The 19,044-nt window shown below is 41.2% G+C and overlaps 1 protein-coding gene across 5 annotated transcripts in view; it reads right to left on the reverse strand.

The window, feature by feature from the left end:
- The window catches only part of Gm21103 (predicted gene, 21103), a 55,575-nt gene continuing 36,531 nt past the window's right edge, over nucleotides 1–19,044 (reverse strand). For 2 of the 5 annotated variants that reach the window (XM_030248186.1, XM_030248180.1), the window contains exon 3: nucleotides 17,559–18,697. In XM_030248186.1, the coding sequence (XP_030104046.1) occupies nucleotides 18,496–18,697 (202 nt within the window). In that variant the 3' untranslated portion in view covers nucleotides 17,559–18,495. Of the gene's footprint in view, nucleotides 313–5,422; nucleotides 5,485–6,103; nucleotides 6,114–6,286; nucleotides 6,419–7,375; nucleotides 7,539–8,270; nucleotides 8,406–17,558; nucleotides 18,698–19,044 lie in introns of those variants that run through there. The other 3 variants (XM_030248183.1, XM_030248184.1, XM_030248182.1) reach the window with 3 other exon arrangements.

Below are 19,044 nucleotides of genomic sequence, written 5' to 3' on the forward strand. Positions count from 1 at the left end.
TTTTTATTCCCTTAGACTATGCTTTTAATTAATGAGAGTTATTACAGAAATACTGATGTATTTGCCATTAATGTGTTCAACATCATCATCCACAGAATTTTCACAGTAGCTAAATATTTGACAACAAGGATGCAGCATGGGTAAGTTTTCCAACATTAGGTTCCTATCCAGAGAGTTGGACACACTCTCCACAATGAATTTATGATGGACTTTGTAGTGCAGTCTGGCTCAGAAGAAACTATGGAGCCCAGGTCCCGTGAAGAATGCAGAGATCCATCTGGGTCTGATATCTGTGGGATTTCATGATCACACCTGAAATAACAAGGTTTTTAAGAGTGAAGAGTTGGAGATCACTGTGTTAGTCATAAGAATAAATGCAATGTACTCAATTGTAACTAAAAGCTGACAGTCAATATGTACTGTATATAGCCTTATCAAAATATCAAATTAATTACAAGAACAAATAAACAACCAATTAATAACAAAACTTCGAATGAAAACAAGAAAAACCAAATAACTAAACTAATCAAAACTCAAACCAAAATCAAACCAAAAAATTGTGCAAAGCAAAATTCTTAGTCTGCTTATTTTGTAGCACAGACTTATAGCCTGTGGCTGTCCTTGGCAACTAAGTAGAAAAGCAGTTCCTGCAGGAAAAAATCTTTGCAGGAGAAATTTAAGCAACACTCTCCTTTTGGAGTGTGGGTCTGAAGGATATGGCCTCCCAAGTCAAAGCAGAACACATGTTGTAGACTTGGATCCAAGGTTTTACAATTTTGTTGACTGATCTCCATGTAATTATTGATGATGACCCATCAGGAAAAGATAAATTTGCACTCAGATTCTTCCTGGATGCCCAGCAGCTCTTGATGTGTCTCAGCATTTCTCTGAGTCCCTTTAAATGTGCACTCTTCCTGGGTCAGAGGCTAGATGAAATTAAGGCCTGTTCATACCAAAGAAACCAAAATAAAGGAGGAGCATACAGCCCATAACAGCCATGGTTATTAGGGATGAGAGGCAACAGTGGTGTATTTCCTGTGCACACTCAGTGCTCCGCCTCCAGCACTTCTCTTTGAGGGAGATCATGTCGTGGTCTGTGCCATGTTCTGCTTTCTGCTGGACTATTTCAGACTTAGGGAAGGAAGAAACAAAGGCCTGGTAAGCATTTGTCAATTGAGCTGTCCCTCCCAGAACAGCTCTATTCAGCTGGACAAACCAACATGACCTATCAGCTGAGATCATACCGTGCATCCCAAGTGTCATAGAACACCTGAGCTTGGAATTGTTTCTCACCTTTTAAAAACTGCTAGAATCAGAACTGTCAATGACACATTATACTGGAGTTTATAAAAAACACCACATTTCCCCAGTTGTGCAGGTATATTATATTGAGTAATAACAATTGAACAATGTCTGAATGTGAGTCCAAGAGAGATGTGTGCAACTTAGAAAACCATGTGGATTCCTTATGGGGTGCGAGCATGCCCTGAACTGAAGTGAAGGCTATGATTATTTCTCCAGTGCAGGAACCTCACAAGGTTCCTCTTGTCAATCCCTCTATCTCCAAATAACCAGAGACAACATACAACACAAAACCCCATGGGTACTTCATAGGTCCTAGAATCTGTAAGAGTTTGCTAAATAAAAATATTCCCAAGGCCGAGCAATGAACCTTAAAAGTGATGGTCATGAAAAAAACAGAACACCCCTGTACATCTATGACTATTGTAGGGCACACTCTCAAACACACCTATTTGTGTTTATGCAATAAAAGCATATTGTATTGCAGTGCCCCATTTAGTTTCCGGGTTAATACAAATATAAAAATCTCCCAGGAAACTTTAGAGGCATAAAAAACCAAATCTTGAATGGGAAAGGTACTTAGTGGGCAAAGCATATAGGCAGCACAGTCAGTGATATGCTTTCCACTCTTAAACCAGTCTGGGAATCAGGGTTCTTGTCCTATTATCCAATCTGGCTCAGCAAGTTCCCAAGGCTGTGTAGAATAGGTTTGTTTCCCAGCCTATGCTCACATGTTGGTGGTGGACCAGCCTCTTGTTCTTGCTCACTGTTTCAGACTTGTCCCAAAGTAAACAATTTCTTTCAATAGGATCTCCATTTTCCATCACCTAACTGACTTGGTGTCCAAAGGTATGAGCCCAGAGTAATAGGAACTGTCTATAACAGGATCCAAAGGAACCATTTTCTCCCCAGAATGTGATTGTGTCAGGGCTATTTTGAGTAAGAAAAGGCTGACTAGTTGAAGGACAAAAGCTTGCATGGATTATCTCACACTGAGTTCATGGAAGGGCTGCACCACACAGTACCGTTTCATTCTTCAGCAAATGGAAATCAGGATAACTTCTCCTTCAGGGCTGCTTTGAGGACCACTACAGCACTGAATACCCTAGACTCTGTGGATACCTCCTACTTGTTCTGGAAGAACTGGGTCAATGAGGACTTCTTTTCTACTTTCAGAACATGGCTTCTAACAGACATAACCAATTTTATACTACCAGAACCGTCTGAAGGTCCTCATTTCTCCCAACCCCAACTGAGGCTGATTTTAACTCTGAGAAAATGATGTTGAAGAACAGTCCTGCTGAATACTACACAGATAAGATAGTGTGAGTACTTTAGATTATCAAGACCCTCAATGGGCTCCTGAAGCAGGCCTGGTTTGCTCCACAGCTATGGGAATTCTGCTGAATGCAAGTTCAGCTCCAAGCAACTCAATATCTCAATGAGTAAAATCCAAGACAAACTACAAGGCAAAGCTTTACTGAGCAGAGGTAGCAGGAAATGTAATGGTGGCAGGCAATGAGGAAAACAACCTGGAATGCTTAGAAGACACAGTGAGCCACCTGACCTTCCAGTGGTCCTTCACAATTCACCAAGAGCAGAAAAAGGTCATAAACACAAGGATTTTATACAGCAATGTCCTCCTTACCTCCATATACCATATCCCTTACATTTGCTCTAAAGATTTCAATGAGAATCAATAGTTTTGTCTCTAGTCAGTTAAAAATCTGACCCTACAAGAATTCTTGTGTCCTTTTATTCTTGGGTGTTAGGTGAGCATGAAGAATAATTGGAGTGCTGTATTTGATATTTCATAGGTGCAAACTCAAACCTCAGAGTGTATTTCTCATTAAATTTGACCTCTAGAGACACACACAGGTGCATTCATGCACAATCACTCACGCACACACACACACACACACACACACACACACACACACACACACACACACACACACATTTGTATATACAAGCACCCATATCACAAACACAAAATTACCTAGTATTACACTAATACACAACTTTAGTATAAACAAGCTCAGCCAAACGTGGTCCAAACACACACAGACAAACACACACACCACACACAAGGAACAAAAACATACACACCACACAATACACACATAGAGATACACAAACACAAATCAATGAAAATATTACAGTCGCCCAGCACATTTCCTGTTGCATGAGCAGCTACTGGGACCTCTGATGTGTATGAGTATAAGGTTCTTAGACTCAGGCAGTCTTTGTGGCCTCATCTGTAATTAACTCCTCTTCAAAATTTTTTTTATGCAGATGCTTTCTGATCCTACCAGGAAGTTACAAGCTCTGCACAGATAACCTGGACAACACAATACCAAATTCCCAAGAAATAGATTCCTAAGAAAAGCCTCCAGCAAGCCCCATGTTGACTCTCTCAGTAGCCTTCCCTACAACTACACTGGTTCCTTGGTAGCATCAGAGGAAGACAGTGACTTTGGGTCACTACCCAGAAAGTTTTCAACCTATTAAAGTTCATGTGATATTAAATCTTCCTCAATATCAGTAGGAAGAAAGCTGGTGAAATAACGTGCTGTGACATTTATGAAATGCAGCACTGTGCCAACTATGAAGAGGAATCTATCCTGAAACAAAGCCATGCCCACAATATAGTTACAAAAACCATGTTAGCAGAGGGATGCACGGTAGGATTCTATGCATGTTCATGGTGGAGCCAATAAGACAAACCCAAATCTCCCAGGGAGATAAATCTATGCAGGGAAAGTGAAGCAATCTAACACTTATTTTTAAAATAGCTGTGTTGTTTATCAATTTGTTGAAATAAATGAGAGAGGGGGTGCTACCTGATAGTGAACAGGAGATGCAAAGACTACTGGACAGAACAAAACAGGAAATGTCACTTTTATTGAGAGACCAATGCTCAAAGAAGTAATATAGAGAATAACTGCACAACTCAGATGTCACTGAATGGCCTCCCAACATACTGAGAGAGACACAGGTCACGAAAACAATGCATGCACAAAAAGAAACACACAGACACACTGTCACAGACAAAGACACACACAGAAGCACACACAGACTGATTCACATAAAATCATAACTGAGCACAAAATAATGAGGTATCTGTTATGGGTCAGGACCAAGATAATTCAGACTATGAAGAGGAGATGTTTCAAGGGAGACCCAACGACTCCGTGATTACTTTAGAGGGATAGAAAGCCCTGGAGAAGCCAGGTCATAGTGGCACACTACTTTAATCCCAGCACTTGGGAAGCAGAGGCAGGCAGATTTCTGAATTCAAGGACAGCCTGGTCTACAGAGTGAGTTCCAGGACAGCAGGTGCTGCACAGAGAATCCCTGCCACAGGGGACAGAAAAAAAAACATCTAACAAAAATCACTAGAGAACACTCTTCTTGGTCAGAATTGGGGGCATATATTAAGAAATTTTTTCATGAAGCCTCAGAAATCTCACACCAAACCTGAGCCTGTGAGAAGCCTCTCTGTCATCTCTGGTCATCCAGACAACTCCAGACTCTCAGGCCCAGGAATGACCACTCCAACAGCACTCAAAGAAAATGGGACTGACAATATGCTACTCAGGACCTCTCAGTGTGAACCAAGATATATGAAGCCTGCAGAGACCATTTTGAGATAGAGGGGAAAGGGGGGAATAGAGAAGCCACCAAAAGACAGCAATGAAATCCACTTATTTGTCAATTACACAAGGCTGTCATCCCTGCAAACTATTTCCTACCTAGAATCTCACAAGATCCCTGTAAAGCAAATGAGCTACAGGCCTTTACTTCTTCCTTCAAAGCTCTTGCTATTCTCAACAAGGGCTCCAACACAGCATCCTTCAAACTTAAGGCATGTAGTGTTGTGATGTGTAAACAACCTATCACCCTTATTGATTCTAGCAGAGCAGGAACATTTGCATTCCAAACATGCAGTTTCTTGAACCAAGCTACCTCCACAGAGAGCCCTGTAGATGATCACATAAACAAACACTTGGAGGAGACATAGGTGAGTGCCTGGAGAAGTTGGTGGACTGTTGCATTGGATTGTCTATGTTTATGGTTAGACATGAGGGCAATCTGCCTCTGATACACATCATCCTACCTGCTGCTCCTTGGCACTTGAGGCACAGATGTTCTTGCTGGCCTCCTCACAGAACCTCTTTTCTTCCCCACGGGACACTTGCATTCCAGCCTGCTCCAACAGCACCTTTCTGTTCTCATTCGGTAATATCCTCACTTTTTCCTTTATTTGAGTGCACTCACGGAGGTGGTGTTTCTGCTTGATGCTGATCCACAAAAAAAAAAAAAATTGGTGATTCCCAGCCAGATTCCATTGGCTTGCCACTACTACAAGTCCCATGGTCCCACAAGGGCCCTGAACCCCAGACAGTCCCAGAAGAGTCTACAGTATACATAGCAGCAGCAAACAGAGGCAGGTCAAATCAAGATACCGCCCATGTTCCACAGGACTCAACAAACTTCTGAAAGCCCTGACACCAAGAGTGCACCCTATACATCACAGAAGAGGAAATGTTCTTCATGGTTGATTATAGGTCTGTGGGACCATAAAACCTTCAGCAGGGAGAGGGCTTATCTCCTCTGAGAGAGTTGAGCTGACCCAACATGTGTACACTCTTTCCATTTTTGTCTGGAAACCTAGATCTTTTAATCTGTGGTCAGAAACCTAGAGGTTCAGGGTTCCTGGATATTCCCAGCGTGGTGGAAAAGTTTTCTATGTAGAGGTCCTTGAATTTGGAAGAATAAAGATTGGAGGGTCTTGGACACTTTTCACACTTAGGACAACTGAGTCCAAGAGGTACAAATCCAAGACCCTTGCCTCAGGGCAGGTTTCCTAAATAAAAAAAAGATAACATAGAACCAGAGCCCTTGCGTTTTTTCAAAGTCCTAAAAGGACAGAAGCATTTCCTACCTAGTTCTGGGGGTCTCAGTTGTGTCACTGACTCACCTGTAGGAATAGTTATCTTTTAACAGTTCCTCGGAGAACTTCATGGAAGCAATTATGGACTGGGTCATTTTATCCATATCCAACATTGTCTTCTCATGTTGTGATTTAATGATGTTGAATTCAGTGTTCATCCTGTGTTAGGTCATGGCCCAAGAAGCAAATAATGTGCTGAATTGAGGATTCAATAATCATGTGCAAACAGGCTGTATCATGGACTACCCAAGCCAATTGCATGCCACATCCTAGTTCCTTAAAACTGGGTCCCCTTGGTGCTAATTAAACTTACTATCCTGGGCAGAGGACAGCAGAGCAAGGAGACCTAATGGAGCTAGCTGACCTTCAAGAGCTTCCTGGGCAAGCATGAAGGAATAGATTACTTCTATGACAATTTTCCAATACACTGTGCCACAGGCAAGGGTCTTATAGGTATCTGTAATGACTTTCCTCTTATTTTTAAGGCAGGGATTCTCATTCCTTGGTTCCTGTTGTTATGTGAATTCCCAGAGGACACAACTATTATTTACAGGTGAAAGGCTTTATCACACCTCCTCCCCCAGGAGATTCCTGTGTGACAACCAGGAAACACCAGGAGCAAACTTCCCTGGTGATCACTTTGGACCTCTATGGACTCACACCAACAGGACCTGCAAACTGTGCATCACACAAATCCTCAGACCCCATCAAAGGTCCCAGAGCCTCAGTCCTGAACAAAACACACACAGCTAAGTTCACACACATAGACACAATTAGAATGCCAATAAATCCAGAGAGGTGCCATCGCTCAGAATATGATGAACAATATCAGAGTAAAGGTGTGATATCCTGCAGGCATTGCATTCACACACTGAGAGGCAGCAAGTGTGAGCAGGTCCTTCCAGCTGTTGACAGCAACAATCAGATTGCAAGCACCCCAAGGTCAAGTACAAAAGAAGTTGATAATAAACAAACAGCACCTTGTTTATCCAACAATTAAACACCTGTCAGGGCTACTTAATTGAATGATGGGAGATGACACACTCCATTCATGGAAGGAAATTGGGTTAACAGATGGCACAATACAGGCAACAGGGTACTGGGCATAATTCCTACCTGTAGTTCAAATTCTCATACATGTAAAGGTTCAGGATTCCACACATTTCCTCCATGTCATTGCTGATCTTCCTCATATCCAATTTCAATTCTCTAACTTTATTTATATTTGATATCTGATTAGTGATGTTGTAATTTTGGGTTGAAGTATTTCTAGCAGACCCTGCAGATAGATAAACAAAAATGAATTTGCATACTTGATGGGCCAGGAGAGGGGAGACCATTCTGAGTCCCAAGAAGAAGACTGAGGGAGAGAAAAGGTAAAGACAGGGTGAATTCCTAAAAGAGCAGAAAAGCTATCTTCCAGCTGGTTTGCTAAGCTATGTCCTCTTCCTAATCACCACTGTCAGACATATGCCACACTCCCTATTACAGGACCCCTTGCCCTGAAATCTATAATTTGCCTCAGACATAAAGATATGGGGAACATTGTCAGGTCATATCAGATGTGTTTCAGGGAAATCCTGAAATTCATAGTGCTTAGCACTATCAAGCTCTAATTAATCGAGTGTCTTCAAATCCAAAGTGTCTGAGTCCTCACCACATGACATGACCAGGGAAGCATCCTTCTCTGTTCTTTTCATCAGAGACTCAAGTTACCTACAGTAATCTGGAAGATGAAGTGTTTCAACTCCCTTCCATGAAAGGAATAACACACTGATATTCCCATAGTGCCCACTCCTGGCATTCTTTGGCACTCAAATTGAAATTAAATAGCTCCCAGAAAAGTAGCTGCAGGTTTGTCAATTCCTGGCTCTGTCAAACTAATCATCAGAAATTCTTGACTCTTTGACATTGGCAAAGTCCAAGGCTTCAGCTTGTAAGACATACTCCTGGAAGGCCCAGCTCAAGCCTACCTCTACCAGGAAAATCCCCAACTCTGCCCAGGACTCACTGTGCCTTCTCCAGAATGATTTCCTTCTTCCTTTTTCATGAGAAAGGATTCCCTCCTCCTTCTTTGTTGGTCTGGTGTCTCCTTCATCGCCATTCTCTTTCTGACATAGCCTGAGCAGCCAGGAAAACATTCCTGCTGGTGATCCCAGAGCAAACAGAAGGGATGAACCACAGGCAGTTGCTGTCACCACAACAAAGGTGACAACACAGAAGATTCTAGTTCTCTCCTAGATACAAGAGATTCTCCAAGGAAGGCATTACTGATGATGTCACTAGCAACTTCCATGATCTACCTGCTAACTAGTTCTCCCCAACTTGGTCCTTTTCTGGGGTGCCTCTCCTGGAGCCTCTCATGGACCCATGTGATCCCCGTTGGCAACCTCTCCTCCCAAAGCTGGAGAATTCTAACTGCTTCATTAGATGTCATGTGCTTTTGAGGGGGAACGTTGGTTAGGACTCTGACATGCTTAAGAGATTTTGTTAGCCCCAAATCTCTAGGGACTGTGGATGTAGTAGATTTTTCTCAACAATAAATATGCCACCTGAGTCAATTCATATGATATATACTCCAATTTCCCAGGGATTTCCTGTATCACAGAGGCAAATATCTTTCTCCTATACGTTTAATTGTATAAAACCTGGATGATATTTGCTAATGGTGCATTCCTTGATAGTTGTCATTCTTTTCATTCTTTCCATACATAAATACATACATATATATGTATGTATATATATATATATATATATATATATATATATATATATATATATATATATATATATATACATACACACACACACACACACACACACACATATATATATATATATATATATATATATATATATATATATATATATATATCCATGTGCTTCACAAAATCTCTGGTTTACAATGCTATCTTTTATAAGGAACACTCCCTATTCTTTCAAACATAGGGGATCAACTACAGGGCAAATATAAATGGTAAACTTGCTGTCCTATCTTCAAAACATTATCTTGCACATGGTCCTGTTCTCAAATACAACCAGACAATTTAAGTGGGCATCATAGAGCAAAGGTCATCCTGGGCTGTACATTACTACATTGTAGCCTCATAGCCATGACTTCTGCAATATCTGTCTTCCTAAATTGCAAAGTTGAGCAATAAGGATGTTGCGGGTTGTACCATGATGCTGTACTCACAGCAAATATAAGACTCAGGGGGATGGATGATTGCTTTAATGTGTTCTTGGATTCGGTTAGCGAGAATTTTATTGAGAATTTTTGCATCAATATTAGTAAGAGAAATTGGTCTGAAGTTCTCTATCTTTGTTGGATCTTTCTGTGGTTTAGGTATCAGAGTAATTGTGGCTTCATAAAATGAGTTGGGTAGAGTACCTTCTACTTCTATTTTGTGAAATAGTTTGTGCAGAATTGGAATTAGATCTTCTTTGAAGGTCTGATAGAACTCTGCACTAAACCCGTCTGGTCCTGGGCATTTTTTGGCTGGGAGACTATTAATAACTGCTTATATTTCTTTAGGGGATATGGAACTGTTTAGATCGTTAACTTGATCCTGATTTAACTTTGGTACCTGATATCTGTCCAGAAATTTGTCCATTTTGTCCAGGTTTTCCAGTTTTGTTGAGTATAGCCTTTTTTAGAAGCATCTGATGGTGTTTTCGATTTCTTCAGGATCTGTTGTTATGTCTCCCTCCTCCATTGCTGGTGGGATTGCAAGCTTGTACAACCACTCTGGAAATCAGTCTGGCGGTTCCTCAGAAAATTGGACATAGTAATACCAGAAGATCCCGTAATACCTCTCCTGGGCATATATCCAGAAGATGTCCCAACCGGTAAGAAGGACACATGTACCACTATGTTCATAGCAGCTTTATTTATAATAGCCAGAAGCTGGAAAGGACCCAGATGCCCCTCAACAGAGGAATGGATACAAAAAATGTGGTACATCTACACAATGGAGTACTACTCAGCTATTAAAAAGAATGAATTTATGAAATTCCTAGGCAAATGGTTGGACCTGGAGGGCATCATCCTGAGTGAGGTAACACAATCACAATAGAACTCAAATAATATGTACTCACTGATAAGTGGATATTAGCCCTGAAACTTAATATATTGAGATATAAGGTACAATTTGCAAAACACATGAAACTGAAGAAGAACGAAGACCAAAGTGTGTACACTTTGCCCCTTCTTAGAATTGATAACAATCACCCATGGAAGGAGTTACAGAGACAAAGTTTGGAGCTGAGACAAAAGGGTGGACCATCAAGAGACTGCCATATCCAGGGATCCATCCCATAATTAGCCTCCAAATGATGACACCATTGCATACACTAGCAAGCATTTAGTGCAAGGACCATGATATAGCCGTCTCTTGTGAGACTAGGCTGGGGCCTAACAAACACAGAAGTGGATGCTCACAGTCAACTATTGGATGGATCACAGGGCCCCCAATGGAGGAGCTAGAGAAAGTACCCAAGGAGCTAAAGGGATCTGCAACCCTATAGGTAGAACAACATTATGAACTAACCAGTACCCCGGAGCTCTTGTCTCTAGCTGCATACGTATCAAAAGATGGCCTAGTCGACCATCACTGGAAAGAGAGGCCCGCTGGACAGGCAAACTCTATATGCCCCAGTACAGGGGAACACCAGGGCCAAAAAATGGGAATGGGTGGGTAGGGGAGGTGGGGGTGTGGGAGGCTTTTGGGATAGCATTGGAAATGTAATTGAGGAAAATATGTAATAAAAAAAATTAAAAAAAAAAGACTCAGAGGGTAGGGCTGGGAGTGCAATGACCTGAGTTAAGATGAAACCTCAATTTTAATGTGTCTATAATTTCAGGATGCTTTCCCTTTGGCATTATCATCTCTGGCTTCTGTGTTCTTATGCTGGCTTTGCTGAACCTGTGCTATAATACCCCCTAACCTCACAGATAAAGAGTGAAAAATCATGTATGTCTTCTTTGGGAAAACATCTGAATTTCACTACCTTCTTGGGCCACACAATATCAATATGCAGAGCTCAAAAATCAGGGGGAGATAGGTGATGGCTTCAAAGATGAGGGCTTTTTCTTCCAATGATGGCACATATTGTTGCAATGTGATTTTTCCTTTTCTCTTTCACTAAGGGTGGCTTGTGTGTTTGCTGGCCTAAAGTATCCTGGATCTACCAACAAGGGGCTTACTCTATACAGGCTCAGTTTTACCAAGAAAAGGATTGTTGCAGAATCATACCATGGCAGTAAGAAGGTTAACTACAGTGTCTTAGGTCCAGCTGACCTGGTAGAGAACTGAAGACCTGAGCTATCTGGGGAAAGGAAGCAGCATGCAGTGTCACACAGCTCTCTCTGAGGCAACTGCTAAAACTGGAATAGGGATGTTTGTTTGTTTGTTTGTTTGTTTATTATAAGGTAGAGTTTGTACATGCCTGTAATTCCAGCACTCAGAATGTTTTTTAAAAATTGTTGTAGTTAGTATTGCTGTTGTTTCTATTGGTTTTGTTTTGAACTCTCCCAGCTCTTTGCACTGGACCCAGAAAACTAAGCCCATGCTCTGTACAGTCCTATCATTCATGTTAATCAGTGATTTTATTCTTAGCAACCACTCCTCAGATGATGTCATTACTCACTTTCAAATAAGGAAAACAGTCATACAGACATTAGTTAACTTCTATGGTCTCACGTAACCAACTCATCATGACTGTAGAGTGGCATCCCAATCTTTGGAATACCCAAGCTTCTATTTTTGAGATGACAGGCCTCTGTGGAAGACTCCATTAGCTGACAGAGGACCTGGAATGGCTGCCACCTGAAGGCCAGGGCTGCCCCTCCAGTGTCTCTGAAGCTTGAGGCAGAACAGGAACACTTGGCCACAGCTGGTTCAGGTCTGTGTTTTGGATGAGACCTGAGACCTGGATGAACAGAGGTCTCCTGAATTCTGGTGAAGGTGACCACAAACACTTAGACTTGAGGAGAATAATAGATCTTTGGGATGAACATCTTTCTTTTTTATTTATGTTTGCAACGTGCATACTTTATGTCAATAACAAAGGCACCCTAGTTTACAACATCTAGTCTATCTGGGTGTTAAACTGATTGCCTGTGTATACACTAGAATTACTATAACAATACATTTTGTGCCATTTTGTTAAATAATTAAATATTTTTGTATTAATATCTATTTACTTATTCACTTTACACTCTCCTTACTGCCCCGTGACACCCATAATCTTTCCCCAATATTCCTGGCCCCTTCTTTTCTGAGGGAATATGGGACAGCTATCTCAGGTCATCCCTTCTCCTACCAAAACTAAGTGACCCTGTCCTGGAGAAAGGTGCTGAGGGTGCTGGGAATGAATGACTTCTGCTTGGCTTTCTTCTTGCTCCACTTGGCTGGCTTTGACCAGTTCGTGCAGAACTTTCCTTGAACTTGGTACTTCATCCTGATGGTCCATAAAAAGCACTGTTTTGATTAATGTTTGAGAGTATATTTCCATCAAACCTACTCCCACTAGTATACTAACAATGACAAAGGAAATTAGATATGAGACATCTATTCCAGGAGTTTCCAATTGTTCTCAGACCAGCAGTAGAAAAGCCGACAAAGCTGACAAAGGTGAGGTCACACAGGGACCTGAGAGCATACTGCTGCTTTCCTAAAGAATGTTCTAGAGGATTAGCATATCTAGACTCCCATAGATTCGTGTGCACTGGACACCAAAGGGCTCAACATACTTTGCTTTTGTCACTCAGCTTCTCCAAGTATTAGAAGTCCCCCAATTTAGAGGGATTTGAAGGTATAAATAAGTCCCAGTGGCTAGAGGTATCTCAAAAAATGTGTAAGAACAGAGAACTGCTTGAGAATCAGAAAGACAAGAGCAAAGTCATAGCCCAATAAGAAAATCTGAGTAACAAGCCATCAAGTGAAAACTGAAAGTAGCAGGCCATGCACCAGTAAGGTTGGTCCTTGTCTCTCAGGTAGATCAATCTGAAAATTTCTGAGGAACTCCATATTGGTTTCCAGAGTTGCCATAGCACTTTGCAGTCCCACCAGAAATGGAAGAATGTTCCTCTTTCTTCAAATTCTCACCAACATATGCTTTCACATGAGTTTTTTTGATCTTAGCATTCTTCACTGGAAAGTATACCGCTGGAAACCAGCCTCAGGGTCATTTTGGTTTTCATTTCTCTGAAGACAAAGGACGTTGCACACTTCTTCAGTGCTTCTCAGCCATTCAAGATGAGTTGTTGTGAATGTTGTGTTTAGTTCTCTACCACATTTTTAGATTGTGTTCTTAGCTCTTATGGTGGTTATCTACTTGAGTTCTTTATATATTTTGGATATTAGTGCTCCACTGGATGGGGGGTTAGTGAACATTTTTCTCCCAATATGTAGTTTGTCAATCTGTCCTACTGGCTATGCCCTTTGTCTTATAGAAGCTTTTCAGTTTCTTGTGGCCCATTTATAAACTTTGATGTTAGAGTCTGAGCTATTGGAGTTCCCGTTTATAACATTTATCCCCATTCCCATAAGTTTGAGGCTCTTTCCTGCTTTCTCTTCAGTTAGATTCAGTGAATCTGGTTTTATGTTGAGATCTTTAATCAACCTGGACTTGAGTATTGTGCCAGGTGACAAATATGCATCTACTTTCTTTTTTCTACATACTTACTCCCAGTTAGACCAGCGACATTTATTTTAGGTGTTTCTTTTTTCTATTGTATATTTTTTAATTTGGCGAAGATCAAGTGTCCATAAGTACAGTTTAATTTCTGGGTCTTCATTTTTTTTCTATTTTAAAACACTTTAATCTTACATTTCAAATGTTAGCCCTTTTTTCTGGTTACCTGCCTAGAACCACTTATCTCATGCCCCTTCCACCTGCTTCTATGAGGGTGCTCCTAGAGGATGACTCGTGTGCTACAAAGGGCCTGGCTGGAGAAGTGACCCAAGCCCTTGGAAGAGCCCAGAAGATCGTGAGTTGGATCCCAGACATTGGACGGTTGGAGATTGACTTTTGCTTTTGATTGTGACTATGCCCTGATATTTTCCTCTTGAAGGAAGAAACTGTTTTAGTGGAGCCCACAGTTGAGACTTTTAATTGTAAAAAGACTTTGAATTTTAAAAGAGATGGATATTTTAAAGAGATTGAAATTTTAAGAATATGTAAAGACTGTGGGACTTTTAAAGTTATTTAGAACACAGTGTTCTCTTACTACCCTGACATTCCCCTACACTGGGGCATCGAGCCTTTAAAGGACCAAGGGCCTTTCCTCTCATTGATGTCCAACAAGGACGTCATCTGGCACAATGTGCCTAGAGCCATGGGTCACTCCATGTGTGATTGGTGGTTTAGTCCCTGGGAGTTCTAGGGGATATGGTTGGTTGATATTGTTGTTCTTCCTATGGTTGCAACCCCCTATAGCTCATTCAGTCCTTTCTCCAACTCTTCCACTGGGGACTCTATATTCAATCCAAAGAGTGGCTGCAAAAATGTGCCTTATTATTTGTCACTCTCATGTGGAGCCTCTGAGGAGACACCTATAGCAGGATCCTGTCAGAAAGCACTTATTGTCATCTTCCATATTGTCTGGGTTTGGTGTCTATATGTGGGATGGATCTCCAGGTGGGGAAGGCTCAGGATGGCTTTTGCTTCATTCTCTGCTCTACACCTTGTCTCCACATTTCCTCCTGTGACTATTATGTTCATCCTTCTTTTTTTTTTTTTTTTTTTTTTGACTTTCAATATTGTCTGCTATGTTTATATGCCTGGCTCTTTCTTGTTTTTTAACCTTTTTATCATATGTCCTGGGAGATTCAGACTAATGGAGCCCATATCTGTTCATAAGCCCAGGCATATATAAATGACCTTCCCAGGTGTTCTCCGTTTCCTTGTTAGCATTTCCTTCAAGGATAGGGAGTAAAAGCCAGGGAGTCAAAGCAAAGGCATAGAGAGGGATTGTGAATTGTGATGCTCAGATTTCTAAAGCAGGGAATATACAAAGCCTAAAAGAGAAATAAGGGAAAGCTTATCTATCCTTAGAATGCAGGTGGGGGACACATACAGAAGTAGAGGACAGCAGGGTTTCAGGAAGTATCTTGTTATTACCATATTAGGACTCTTTGGGTATCAAACAGAAACCCAAAGCAAACTAACTTAAGCAGAAAGAGGGGATTATTTATACAAGACACAAGGTATCATAGAATACAGGGGCAGAAATGCAGTTGAAGGGTCAGCAATTAAAGGGATGACTGGAGCCACTGGGAACTGGGAGGCTTCCATGATGAGCCATTGCTTCTCCTGCCATTTGTATTTCCTGGGAAGAGTGAATTTCTCAGCTGATTGGTGCATATGACAGATACCAGATGGCCACCCTCAGCTCCCAAGGTAACAGAAAGACTTGGCCATGTTTTTTCCAGTTTCACCGCCTTAGTCTGACATCTCTGGTTAGGAAGAATAAGACATCTCTAACTTTAATCACCTGTGATCAAAATCAAGCTTCAGCATAAAATCCTGATTTCTAGGAATTAAGAATAAAAAAGTAGCCAGGAACTGTTGTAAGCTAGGGTGATCGTTGAAAGTGGCCACTCTTAATGTTACAATCCGGAATCTAGAGGTAAGAGGGGGAAAAATCCAAGGCCAGGAACATGAAGAAACTGATTGGTACTTAACTGGTTAGACTCATAAATTGACCCCACATAACAATTTCAAGTTTGCTTATTTCTCTCAAATATTTCTAGTATACCTTTTCAATGGATTCCCCTTCTTGCTCTAGTAATGTGTTGTGGAAATTCCTACTTACCTGGTCATTCTGGGCTCCTCACTGGGAACATCCCACTCCATTCCACATCCCTTTTTTGCCTATGAAAATTATATTCATTCATTAAAGGTTAGCTTAACCCTTCATCTGTTTATTAATCTTTTTGTATTCCTACCAAATTTGCTAATTTAACTTTTATTAAATAAACTTTTCCAAAAAGACTATATGGTCCTTTAGGTCAAAGACAGTGTTTGTGTCCTTTGTGATTCTTTGAAAATTCTAAGTATGAATGTAATTAGTTAAATATAACTGCAGTAGTCAGAGAACATTCAAACGCCAGATGAAAAGGAGTAGGAGAGGTGGGGTCTAAGTAAAATGGTGTGCTATGGTGTGACAGTAGGAGAGGTGGGTCTAAGTCAGATGGTGTGCTCTAGTGTGACAGTAGGAGAGGTGGGCCTAAGTCAGATGGTGTGCTATGGTGTGACAGTAGGAGAGGTTGGTCTAAGTCAGATGGTGTGCTATGGTGTGACAGTAGAAGAAGTGGGCCTAAGTAAGATGGTGTGCTATGGTGTGACAGTAGGAGAGGTGGGTCTAAGTCAGATGGTGTGCTATGGTGTGACAGTAGAAGAAGTGGGCCTAAGTAAGATGGTGTGCTATGGTGTGACAGTAGGAGAGGTGGGTCTAAGTCAGATGGTGTGCTATGGTGTGACAGTAAGAGAGGTGGGTCTAAATCAGATGATGTGTGATGATGTGACAGTAGAAGAGGTGGGTCTAAGTAAGATGGTGTGTTATGGTGTGACAGTAGAAGAGGTGGGTCCAAGTCAGATGGTGTGCTATTGTGTGACAGTAAGAGAGGTGGGTCTAAGTCAGATGGTGTGTGATGGTGTGACAGTAGAAGAGGTGGGTCTAAGTCAGATGTTGTGGGATGGTGTGATTATAAGTAAACACCATTTGCAGTGTACCTTTTAAAACAATTCGAAAATTATAAAAGACTGGCTGATTTTAATAATTGAAGAATACATTAATTAGGGAGTCAGGTCTGAACATTTCTAATTTCTATCATCTTTCTGATGATAGACCCTTACCACATAGGAAATGAACTTCAGAGAATGCTGTACTGAAAAATGAACTAGTTTAAAACAGGTTTAAGGGGAGCCTGAGCTGCATAGCAAGATCCGGAGGCTGGGGAGGGGAGGCAGGAGACAGAGACAGAGAGACAGAAAGAGAGAAGGATAGACAGAGACAGCGACACACATAGAGAGAGAGACAGAGTCAAAGAGACAGAGAGACATTCAAGAAGTAAACTAGTTAAATATGCATGGTGCTAGGGAATGGACACATAGCCTCGGTTTAGGGCGTTGTAAATATTTTTTCTAGCATTTGAATTTAATAGCTTTAAAGTCCCTTCTTCAAAATGTATGTTCAATTTTATTAGGAAGAATAAGGTAAACTCCTCTTTGTGGGTCAATTGAGAATATTTCCATAGATGATAAAATCAATAAAACATACAACAGCCTTATAGACATTCAAGTATGGCCAGCTTTAATTTATTGTACTTGCTGGAAATGAAGCAAAAGCTTTTCAATTAAATTCTGGTCTGCATTGAGATGAGTGAGAAACTTCTATTTGAGGAAGGCTGATAAAATATTTAAGAACTCAGTAACTATTGGTCCAGCACCACGTATATACTTATCCCTATGCATTTTACATTGCCACTGGGGAAGCACCATACACTAAGCATCTAAATTTGAAAGCCTAAAACATTTACAAATCCAAAACTTGCTAAGCACCAAGACAGTGCCACCAGGAGAAACTTCCACACTTGACCTCAATTGAAGGGTCATAGTAAAAGCATAAGCTCATTAAAAATCCTCTAAATCATTAATTTCAGGCTATATTCATGAGGTGTGAAATATAAATGAATTTTGTGTTTTGACTTGTGTCTTAGCCACACACACACACCATTTTTCATTAAAAAAAGTTTTTAAAGCAAGGTGGTCCAATATTTTGAGATTCTCAATTTGTACCTTTTACAAAAGTTTAGAAGTTTTAAATCCTGAGAAATTAAACTTTTGAAATAGCCCAGTTATCAGTGAAAGCAGAGTCTTCCTTACACACACACACACACACACACACACACACACAGGACTGTTAACTAAGCCTGGTGGTATAAGCTTGTAATATCAACTACACAAAAGACTGAAGCAGCGCTGGGTAACTGCATTAATGCAGGCAAACCAGCTGAGGGCATGACATCATGACTGATAACCTTTAGTGCACAGGCAACTTCACATATGCGGAGGCCATGACAACCTGTCAGGGTGTATTTCTTTGCTTGATGGCTCCTATGGATTCTGAGGCATCAATTTGAAGATGGAGCTCAATTTCAGGATGTAATGAAGATGGAACTGTAGCTCTTCATTCCATGTCAGCTTGACAGGCGGTCTAGCTTCTATCTTCATAGACAGCTGTCTCTTTTGCAACTTCTCAGAGACATCAAGGCATCTGTCTGCTTACAATAGTTTCTCATTATTTCAGAGCCGATGGTTGTAGTCCGGTGGCTGTCTAGAGTCTCCCTCTCCTCACTCCTTGCTTTGAGTTTGGTGAGGTGAGCCGTGACCTGGATTTCAGCAGTTATCAGTCTGGGAAGATCAATGCTACTGTCAGAGTAGAGAATGAGAAAGTTCAGTTACTGTTCTTGCCACACAAGCTTGAAGACCTGGGTTTGAGCCTCACCCCAGATGTGACGGTGTGCACTTGTGATTCTAGCACACAGGAGACAAGCAGATCCTTGGAGCTTACTGGTCAGCCACCCTGGCTAACAGAAGAGCTCCAGACCAATAAGAACCCACTTTACAAACAAAGCAGGGGCTAAGCGATGCCTTGGCTTTAGCACTAAGAATACTTGCTGCTCTTACAAGAGATCAGAGCTCAGTTCCCAGCACCCAGGTCAAGCAACCCACAGCTACCGGTGACTCCAGCTCTGGGAATTTGGCACCTTGTCTTG

This window comes from Mus musculus, chromosome 14 (genome assembly GCF_000001635.26).
Source record: "Mus musculus strain C57BL/6J chromosome 14, GRCm38.p6 C57BL/6J".
NCBI lineage: Eukaryota > Metazoa > Chordata > Mammalia > Rodentia > Muridae > Mus > Mus musculus.